Source organism: Cricetulus griseus, chromosome 3 (genome assembly GCF_003668045.3).
Source record: "Cricetulus griseus strain 17A/GY chromosome 3, alternate assembly CriGri-PICRH-1.0, whole genome shotgun sequence".
Lineage (NCBI taxonomy): Eukaryota > Metazoa > Chordata > Mammalia > Rodentia > Cricetidae > Cricetulus > Cricetulus griseus.
Window position 1 is genome coordinate 60,889,213 of NC_048596.1, and position 9,865 is coordinate 60,899,077.

Consider the following 9,865-nt stretch of genomic DNA (forward strand, 5'->3'; position numbering starts at 1 on the left):
GCAAAGGTTTTGTTTTGTTTTTTATTTCATCATGAAATGCAGTTTTATTGAGATTTTCTTCTATGAAAGGAAATCTGGTGAAATTTGAGTATTGCTGGTGAAATTTTCTCTTCCTAAGATTGAAAATATTCTCTTGCATTGTCTCTGAAGTGCTTTGTTGTCTTGGTTTTCCATGTTCGTGCACCTAGAAGAAATTCTAGTGTTCATGTGTGCACTGTGTGCACTGTGTGTACGTGTGTGTGTGTGTGTGTGTGTGTGTGTGTGTGTGTGTGTGGTATGTGGGTGGTATGTGTGCGCATGTGCCTATGTGCTCAGGTACAATCACCTGTGTGTATGTGGGCCACTTTGGGTGTTTTCCTCTGTGACTCTCTCTACCTTACTTTCCAAGACAGGATCTCTCACTGAATTTCAAGCTCTCTATTTCAGCTATGCTGGCAAGCTGGCTGTTGAGACACCAAATTCCACATGTCTCTGCCCATTTCCTCCTAGCCCTGTGGTTACAGATGCAAGCCACTGGCACAGCTTCTATGTGGATGCTGGGGATCTGAATCAGGTCCTCATGCTTGCATAGCAAACACTTTACCAACTGAGTCATCACCCAGCCCCACGGAATTGCTTTCAAATTTTCACACCCAGAATACACACAACCTTTGTGATCTTTTTATATTTTGTTGCACTCAACTTGCTCAAGCTTTACTTAAGGTGTCTATTGTCTGTGGGTGGGACTGACCTGTGAATGTCTTTCTCCCAATGTGTTTGAGAGCTGAGGGGTAGGCGCAGAAGGGGTGACCTTAGGAGTTAATGAGGATTCCTTTGTTCTTTTTCTGGAAATTTTGCAGCACATTGGCAGTATTTCCTTTTAAAAGTGGCTATATTGGCACGATTTTGTCTGGGATTAGTGTTCTATGTGAGATGGGGAGGTTGTTTTGTTTTGTAGTATTTTATTTTATTTTTTGAGACAGGGTCTCACTGTGCACTACTAGCTGGCCTGGAACTCAATGTACAGAGCAGGCTAGTCTCGAACTCAGAGATGTCCCTGCCTCTGCCTTCCAAGAGCCAGGATTAAAAGCAAGCACCACCACACACAGCTCCAAGAGGGTTTTAGTAATGGTATGTTTTGCTTCCCATCTGTCAACTTAGAGGTCTTTTCCCGTCTGAGAGCAACTGCAAGATGAGTGTGTACACTCCTTTTTAGAAAATATTTACTTATTATGTTTACATTTTTATGTCTGTGTGTGTATGTGCACCACATGCGTGCAGAAATCTGTGGAGGCCAGAAGAGGGCAGCAGATCCCCTGGAACCAGTATTACAGAAGGTTGCAAAAGCATTTTATATGGATGCTAGAAACATAACCTAGGTCCTCCACAAGAGTAGCAAGCACTCTTAACTGCCATCTCTCCAACCTTGAACGTGTTCATTCTTGAGTTACCTGGAGTCAATGGGACCTGAACCCTCCTCCAGGCTGCAATGACTGTCTGACTGGCAGGATAGGTTCTCAGCTCTCCAAAGGTCTGGTCTTCCTGTACCACCATACTGTATACTTTTGTCACATAGATAACCGATGGCAATTAATATGGACTTTTCCCATATTGCCTGGGATAGACGGGTTTTGTTGTGTTTTGTTTGTTTTAATCAACAGTTAACAAATCACTTTGATCTAGGCCTCCTGCTGAGTCTGGCAGTCCAACTCTACCAACTGCTCCTTGAATCTTTTCCTCCCAGTGGAATATGTGTCCTGAAAGCACACACCAGAGCAGGCTGGCCAGAGGAAGAGTCCTCAGTTCCATTTTGAGATATTCTCTGGCCAGAGGCACCATTCCGCACTGCTGAGAGGTCAGAAGGGGTGTGAAACTTTGAGCTGGACTTTCTACAGCACATCCCTTGATTTTGTCTGAGGAGTGTTGAACCATTCCGTGTCCTTACTCTAAGCTATACGGCTGTCCATAGGATGACTTGTAAGTGGTGACTCTAAATCTGTTTCTAGGCTGGGTCAAGGACCACTCTCCACCATGGTGAAGCTGAGTTGCAGCTTCTCTGGGAAGTCAGGCAAGGAAACAGGAGGCCAGGAGGGGACCGCCATGGACAGTGTTCCTCTGATCAGCCCCCTGGATGTCAGCCAGCTTCAGCCATCATTCTCTGACCAGGTGAGTAGCCTGAGACAGTGTGGGAGGCTTCTCAGTTTGCCTAGCGACAAAGAGGTGTGGGTAAGGTTTATGTAGATGCTGCCTCCTCCAAAGTGTGCTGAGGAGAGGCTAGGCTGGGTAGAAATCCAAACTGACCACAGGCCAGTGTGGCTTCCTGGTTAGCTCTCTCACATCCAGAATCCCCACCCCATCTGAAACAGGGTAAATTGACCACTGGATTCCTCAGAATTTAAGCACCCAGACTGGGATGTAATCTAAAGGGACCAGCAAGTTGCAGTTACCACTTGTGCTGGCTAGTTTTATGTCAACTTGGCACCAGCTATAGTCACTGGAGAGGAGAAAACCTCAATTGAGAAAAGGCCTCCATGAGATCTGGCTGCAGGCAAGCCTACAGAGCATTTTCTTAATTAGCGATTGATGGGGTAGGCCAAGCCCATTATGGGTGGTACCATCCCAGCACTGGTGATCCTGGGTTCTGTAAGAAAGCATGATGAGCAAGCCATGAGGAGCAAACCAGTAAGCATCACCCCTCCATGACCTCTGCATCAGTTCCTGCCTCCAGGTTCCGGCCCTATTTAAGTTCCTGTCCTGACTTCCTTCAATGATGGATAATGATGTGGAAGTTTAAATAAACTCTTTTCTCCTTGTCTTGTTTTTGGTCATGGTGTTTCATCACAGCAATAGTAACCCTGACTAGGACACCATTCTTTCTTTTCTGGGCAGGACTCTAGGTTAGGGCACAAAATAGGGCTTCTTAGGCAGGTGACTGAGGGGCATTGGTGACCTTCAGCAGAAGTCAGTGAGAAGCAAAGAGCAGCACAAGGCTGGCCTAGCCTGACCCATCAGGAGCCCAGGGCAGCTCTCCAGTGACCTGAGTGGGCTTCAGCTACATTTACTATAACAGTGGATGCTGATGATAGATCTATCCTTTGCCCCTGAAGATTACAAACAGCCTAGAAATGCCCACATCAGAGCCCCATGTAGTTAGAGGCTCAAGACTCTGGAAGCTGTCAGATAAGTTGGGTCAGACCTCCTAAAGGAGAGGAGCCAGATTATGGAGTAGTAGATGGGGAAGTTCATGCCAGAGAGCCAGCACCCTGAATGGTTGGCAGCTGTAGAATGAGGAACTCTAACCATGGCCCAGCTAGGCCTTGAACAGCTGTGGTCCCCATCAGACTCTCGGTGTCCACCTTCCTTTGGCTTCAGCTTTGAGATGCTACAGCTCTACTGACCACCAAACAATACAGACAGATGGTAGCACTGCTACCTCAGCTCCCAGCCCCCTCAGTTCAGGGCTCTCCTGGGTCCTTGCCAGCTGTCCAGTAATGCCATGGCCATCTCTTCCCTTAGGTGGTCATCAAAACACAAACAGAATATCAGCTTACCTCCTCAGACCAGCCAAAGAAGTTTGCAGATTTGGAGGGTCAAAGGCTGGCCTGCGGCAACGCAGAAGAAGGGCGCAAAGTAAGTATAACACTCCTCACTGGGGGGAAGTTAGAGCAGGGGAGAGGCTAGACGAGCAATTCAGGCCTTGTTTGCCTGGTTGAGTCCCACTTGGGTCTCTTAGGGACAAGAGGGATCAATCCTACTCAGATGTCACCTCTAGTGCTGGCTGGCCGTCCTTATCCAACCTTCTTCTGAGCAGCCTGAGCTCCTGGGAGACACTCCCCATAGGAAGTACCTGTTTCCCAGCCCATCATTGTCTACCTCCTTGCAGGCTTTCTGTGAAACAGATAAGAGCTTTGCCTTTTGTCCGGTAAATGTCTCCTCTTTGACTTCTTTTAACCACAACAGTGATGGTTTTAATAGTCACTTTTAGCTGACTATTTCTAATGCTTTTCCACTTTCAGAAGCAACGCCTGCCCTTTCCCATAGTTTCTTCAGTGGAAGAGCCTATTAAAAGTGCTGAGGCCTTGCTGCTCTTTGTTTGGATCCACTCAGGGTAGTACTGATGTACCTGACTCACTAGATGTCACACACACACACACACACACACACACTGCTTCCTGCACCCACTACTCCTTCTGTGATGACTACCAACTTTTGTAGGTCACATGAGCAGAGAAAGCCAGCTCCTAATAGTACCTTCTGGGTCAATTGGCTGCATGCAACTTAACTGGCCAAAGCAATTTACCTGATCAAGGATGTTTCCAGAATTCCAGCAAAGCTGGGCCCACAAAAAAAAAAAAAAAAAAAAAAAAAAAAAAAAAAAAAAAAAAAATGGTTCCTAGACCTTTGGTCCTGGAGCTGACCTCAAGGCAGAAGACAGATGTAGGGGCAGTGATATTGTGTCCAGCCCCACCCAGTTCTAAGGGGCCATCCCCTCCGGGAGGCTGGCCCTGCCATAGTTCACCTGCACTAAGTTCCGCTCCTTTCCTTCTGCCAGATGCCCACTGCAAGGATGATCGCCTTTGCCATGGCACTCATGGGCTGTGTGCTGATCATGTACAAGGCCATTTGGTATGACCAGTTCTCCTGCCCAGATGGCTTCCTGCTTCGGGTAAGCCTGAAGAACCAAGGACCAGGGCAGGGGCAGTAGAGACTACCACAGTCCTCCTGTGGTCTCTAGTCAATGCCAAGATGTGGAGGGCTTCCTGTAGCAGCATCAAGGACAGATGCTTCCATCTCCCACCCCTGGGTTTCCTTCTATATGACAAGGCTGTCCCTGTATCCCCTACTTCCTAGAACATACTGGGATCACATCTTTTGAAAATTCCCAAGAAAATGTTGTGTTAGGGCTACAGAAATGGCTCAGTAGGGAAAAGCATGTGCTGTATAAGCATAAGGACCTGGGTTCAAATTCCAGAACCCATGTAAAAGGCCAGATGTGACTGCCTGTAACCCCAGCACTGTGGGGTGACAGAGACAGGACAGTTGCTAAGGCTTGCTCCAGGTTCAGTGAGAGACCCTGTCTCAAGGAGACCTCCTCTGGCCAACTCAAGCACAATTAGACACACAAAATGACATTTAAAAACGGACAAAAAAGAGGAGCAGGCTTTTGTTTGTTTCATCTAAACTGAAGTAGGAGATGCTAGCAGAACTGAAGGACCCCTAGTGCTCTCCAACTTCTTGGGAGGAGCCCTACCTCACTGGAGTTTGGCAGGTTTCTCTACTGAGCTCTTTAGTTGTTTTTCCCTAGACTTCAAGAGGTTTGTTTCTTTGTTTTTTTGTTTTTGTTTTTGTTTTTCCTGAGGCAGGGTCTCACTGTGTAGCCCTGGTTGGCCAGTGCCTCTTGCCTCCCAAGTGCTGGGATTATAGTCATCTATCACCACCCATGAGAGAGACTTTTAAATGTATTATGGGTGTTTATGCTTTCTGCATATTTAGCAAATATTTCCTTCTACTTTAAAATCTCAACTCCATTAATGATGGCTATAATTTTTAATATTTTTAAAGCGCTTCATATTTTAGAAGTAATGTCTCCTCTTTTCCCCTTAATCCTCTGGTCGCTGGGGTGGAGTGAACAGAGGCACTGAAGTCTGACTGCCTTTTTGTGGGGAGGGGAGACATTTTTAGCTTTGGCTGTTCTGGATTTCACTATGTAGCCCATACTAGCCTCCAACTCACATCAATCCTCCTGCCTCAGCCTTTCCAGTGCCGGAATTACAAGCATGGTCCCTCACAGCAGTCTGTGCTTTCTGCCTTTCCCACACAGCATGGTTCTGAGAGACTCCTCATAGGCAGAGGCCCCACCCCACACCACCCCCTTTTCCAAGGAGCCTCGGGCTCTGACCCTCTGACCCCCTGACCCGAAGCCAAAGCTGCCTTTGTAGGTTTTCAATTATGACCCTTTCTCCTCCTCTTCTTCCACCATGATCCCCGGTCCCCCTGCTGGTCCGGAATATACCTCTGCTGCAGCACAAGATCTGCACCCCGCTGACCTTGGAGATGTACTACACGGAAATGGACCCCGAGCGCCACCGCAGCATCCTGACAGCCATCGGGGCCGGGGCCTACCCGCTGAACCGCAAGCATGTTACCGAGATGCCCGCCGTCTGGGGGAACAGCTTCCGGGCCTCCAAAGAGGAGCATAAGGGCCCCACCCCAGCGGCGGTGGTGGTGTCCACTGCAGCGACAGCGGCTTCGGCAGCAGGCACAGAGCCTTCAGGGAGGCCTTTGGCTATGAGAGAGAAAGAAGACCCGCAGAAGGCGGAGGGCATGCCGTCCCAGGCCCCCCAGTGACTGTCGTCCTCCCCCCCCCATGCCCCCAGTGACTGGGGTAAGTGTGTCCATCCTAAACAGGCGCTGTCTAGCTAGCAGTGTCACAGGCTTGACCTGCCCTGCCCTACCCTGCCCATCTTTCTCACCCTTTCCCTCCCTCTCGCCCCATCCCATTTCCCCACATCCCTCATTTCCCACCAGGCCCAGAAACCTACTCGGATGTGCACCCTCTCTTGGGGCTACCTCCAGGTCTGTGCACAGGGCTTGTCTTCCTGTCCAGCACACCAGCCCTCGGTCCTTTTCAGCCTGTCCCTTCTGTCTTCACAGCATCCCCCACCAGCTACTTTGACCTGCGTACTTCCCGATGCTTCTCCACCCAGTAATTGTGCTCCTGACCCAAAGCACCCCGCTGAAACCCCTGCCCCTGGTGGGCCTCTGGCTCTGTTGCTTTTCTGTAAGTAAAGATTCACATCTACCTGGTTCTTGGTTTCTCTTTCGGTCACAGCCTTGTGTGAGCATTTTCATTAACCCCTGAACCTAGGAGGACACCTAAGGGTGCCTACTTCTAAGGAAGAGGAATAGGCCTTGCCCTTTCCGACTCCAGCCCAGCCTAGGGGCCACTGGCCACAATGGAATAAACCACTCGGAGGAATTGGGGTGGCCCCTGGCTGCCCCAAGGTCTACATTCTGCGGCACCTAGCTATCATCTGCCTGGTGTTGGATCTGATTCTGGATCCTCTCCATGCAGTAGGATTGTCCTGCTCCTCTGGGAGGGGCTCCTGGATTTTAGCAGCACCCACAATGAGTTCTTTCCCTAGATAAGTCACCCACAGCAAGAATGATTTAAGAAGGGAGTGAATACTGACCTGAATTGGGGGTGAGACCTTGTAGGGACTGTGTGCTTGGCCTCCTGTGAGTTGGAGCCACCCCCCCCCAATCCCTTCCCTAGTATTGCCATTTCCCTTTAAGAGACAGGAGATGATTGTCTAAAGGTCCCAGGGGAGCTGTCCTGGATCCCTTGTCCCCTCTTCTCCCCACCACAACTAGCCCTTGGTTCTACATGACTCTGACTCTGTCACTCACCCTAGCATGTTTTTTCTGATGACTTCTGCCTTGGGCTTTGACACCTCACCTAATGAAAGATGAGCTCAGACCTGGGGATCACTGGAGCATGAGAGTCATGACAGAGCTTGGGTTTTTCAGAGGCCAGAGAAGCTCTCTAAGCAGAAGGTCCAGTGCTGTCTGCATGAAGCATAAAGGTTCTTAGCCTTTAGTGGTATGCACCCAAATCAGGACCAGGGATGGAGGAAGAGCCCTTCTATTCCAATGTGGAACCCAGAGACTTGGATGAAAACTGGAGCTACATCCATGACATTGGGAGTTCTCAAAGATTTGGATGCTGGGAGATCTGGGCATTGGGCCTGTTGCTTCAAGGAGCTCAGTGAGAAAACACACACCCTGTGTCTCCTTGCTTCTGTGCATACATAGGCACATGCACACCTAAAAATCTCCATGGGCCTGGGGAGACAGCTCAGTTAGTTAAAGTGACTGCTACACAAGCATGAGATCCTAACTTTGATTCCCCAATCCTCACAAAGATGGAGGGGAGACTCAGCAGCATTTGAGACAGGGACAAGAGGATCCCTGGTGCTTGCTGGACATCCAGTCTAGCCAATTGATGAGCTCCATGTTCAGTGAGATTCTATTTTGAAAATTATTTGTACGTATGTATGAATGTATGTATGTATGTATGTATGCATGTATTATGTATTACGTATGTATGTATGTGGAGGCCAATTAAGGATGATACCCAACTTCTGTGTCTGGGATACACACACAAACTCATGCACACAAAAAACCTCCCCCAGATCTTCATAGGTTCATAATGACACCTCCAATTCAATGCAGAACCTCTGAGTTATTCCAGTCTCCTTTCCCATATTTGTAACTCCTTTCACCATTGAGGAAAAACCAGTTCCTATTGTCATTCATACTAGAACACAGAATTTAAAGGAAAAGCTTATGAGACAAAATTGAAGGTTATTTTGGTCAAGGCTAGTTGAGGATCTATGTTTGCTCAAAAGCTTCTCATGCTTCTCCTAGCAAACAGTTCAGGCCCTCATACTTAACCTTGGCACAGACCCCATCTGGGTAAGTAAAACAGCCAGGGCAGGTGGAACCTCAGGCTGCAAGTAGCCCCTGCAGTTGGGCACCCCTTAATGAGAGTCAGGCTCAGGACCCTACACTTGTCTCTACCCACATACAGCTCAGAGTCTCACACATCTGTAGCACCTGTAAACTTGGTATTTTCACACTTTGGGTGCCATATTATAGTGAAAGCATAGCAGCTTCCTCCAGATGGGATATTTTAGGGAGAATGTGACCCAGGCATGACCCTCCCAGGTCACAACACAAGGCCTCATTAATTTTAGCAACTACACTGTGAACTTTCAACGGCCTGTGGCACTTGGATGGGATTCCTTGTGTGAGGGGTCCCTGCAGGTGTCAAGGCCAGCAGTGATCCTCCAAGAGTTGAGAATGAAAACTTGGTTCAATTGACTTCATCAACCTGGATCAAATCTCAGGAAGTCTGATGCCAGGCAATTTATTACCAACTAACTTAAATGCAGTATAATTGGGGGGGGGAGTTCTGGGTGTAATAGAACACCTGGTGCACAAGGAAGCATAATTACATCTAAACTCAACTCAGGGTACCCGTCATTTCTTCCAAGAAGATGAGTTCTAGAGACAGGCTACCTGTGCTAGCTTAGGGGTCTAAAGAAGGATCTAGACTGGTTTCAGTCATACAGATAGCAAAGAGGTCATTTGGACTATTGGTCACCTCTGGTCCTGGTTGTGGAAGCTTGGAGAAGCCTATGGCTATACAGGTAATATAATAATGGTCATTTAGATTACTAGCCACCTCTTGTCCTGGTTATAGAAGATTGATATGACCTGACCCAACAGATACTGAAGATCATCAAGCTATTAACCACCTCCAATTCTAAGCTTTCTGGATGGAAGAACAGGTTTTTACATATTTTCCACTGAAAAAGCAATCCTGCATAGTAAACATTCCTGGTTTCCATGGAGCTAGACCAGGAGGATCTCCGAAGCCAGCAGTGTGGGTCTCACTAGTTGGTATCAGTTGGGGACCAGATAGACAGGGACAGACTTGGCCAGCTGTGCTATATATAGGAACTGTATGGTCCCTCAGGGCCTGACCTGGAGACCCCATTTCTTTGTGAACTGGTGGCTGCAGAAGCAGGCACCAGGCCTGGGACCTTCTTGTGAGTCACTTGCCACAGAACAATTCTGTTTAGCCCTTAATGTCACTTGGGCTCTTTCCACTAAGGGTACATACTTTGTAGCCCCTGTCACCTGATTGATTAGAGGGTGGAACTGTCTGCAGCCCTTCTAGGGCTTCTTACAGAGTTCCAAGCTCTTTCTGACCCAGTGAAGGGCCCCATGAGTCCTGCAGCTTAGACCCACTGCCTGGACAAGTTTAAGATGGTGCCCTGCTGTCCTCAGGGAAGAGTGTGACTAGGAAGCCCCTAGC

At 48.4% G+C, this 9,865-nt stretch overlaps 1 protein-coding gene across 1 annotated transcript; it reads left to right on the forward strand.

Moving 5' to 3' along the window:
- The first annotated feature begins 2,010 nt into the window (after window positions 1-2,010).
- Caly (calcyon neuron specific vesicular protein) lies at window positions 2,011-6,348 on the forward strand. Its single transcript, XM_035441408.1, has 4 exons — window positions 2,011-2,145; window positions 3,496-3,609; window positions 4,532-4,645; window positions 6,004-6,348. Exons 1-4 carry the CDS (start codon window positions 2,011-2,013, stop codon window positions 6,325-6,327), a joined length of 687 nt encoding a protein of 228 aa, XP_035297299.1. The 3' UTR covers window positions 6,328-6,348.
- The last annotated feature ends 3,517 nt before the right edge of the window (window positions 6,349-9,865 follow it).

Excerpts from the sequence above, each read along its gene's own strand:
- Caly (XM_035441408.1), top strand. The coding sequence starts at position 2,011 with ATGGTGAAGCTGAGTTGCAGCTTCTCTGGGAAGTCAGGCAAGGAAACA. Across the intron at positions 3,610-4,531 it reads ACGCAGAAGAAGGGCGCAAA|ATGCCCACTGCAAGGATGAT; the intron begins GTAAGTATAACA and ends TCCTTCTGCCAG. Across the intron at positions 4,646-6,003 it reads CAGATGGCTTCCTGCTTCGG|CACAAGATCTGCACCCCGCT; the intron begins GTAAGCCTGAAG and ends CCTCTGCTGCAG.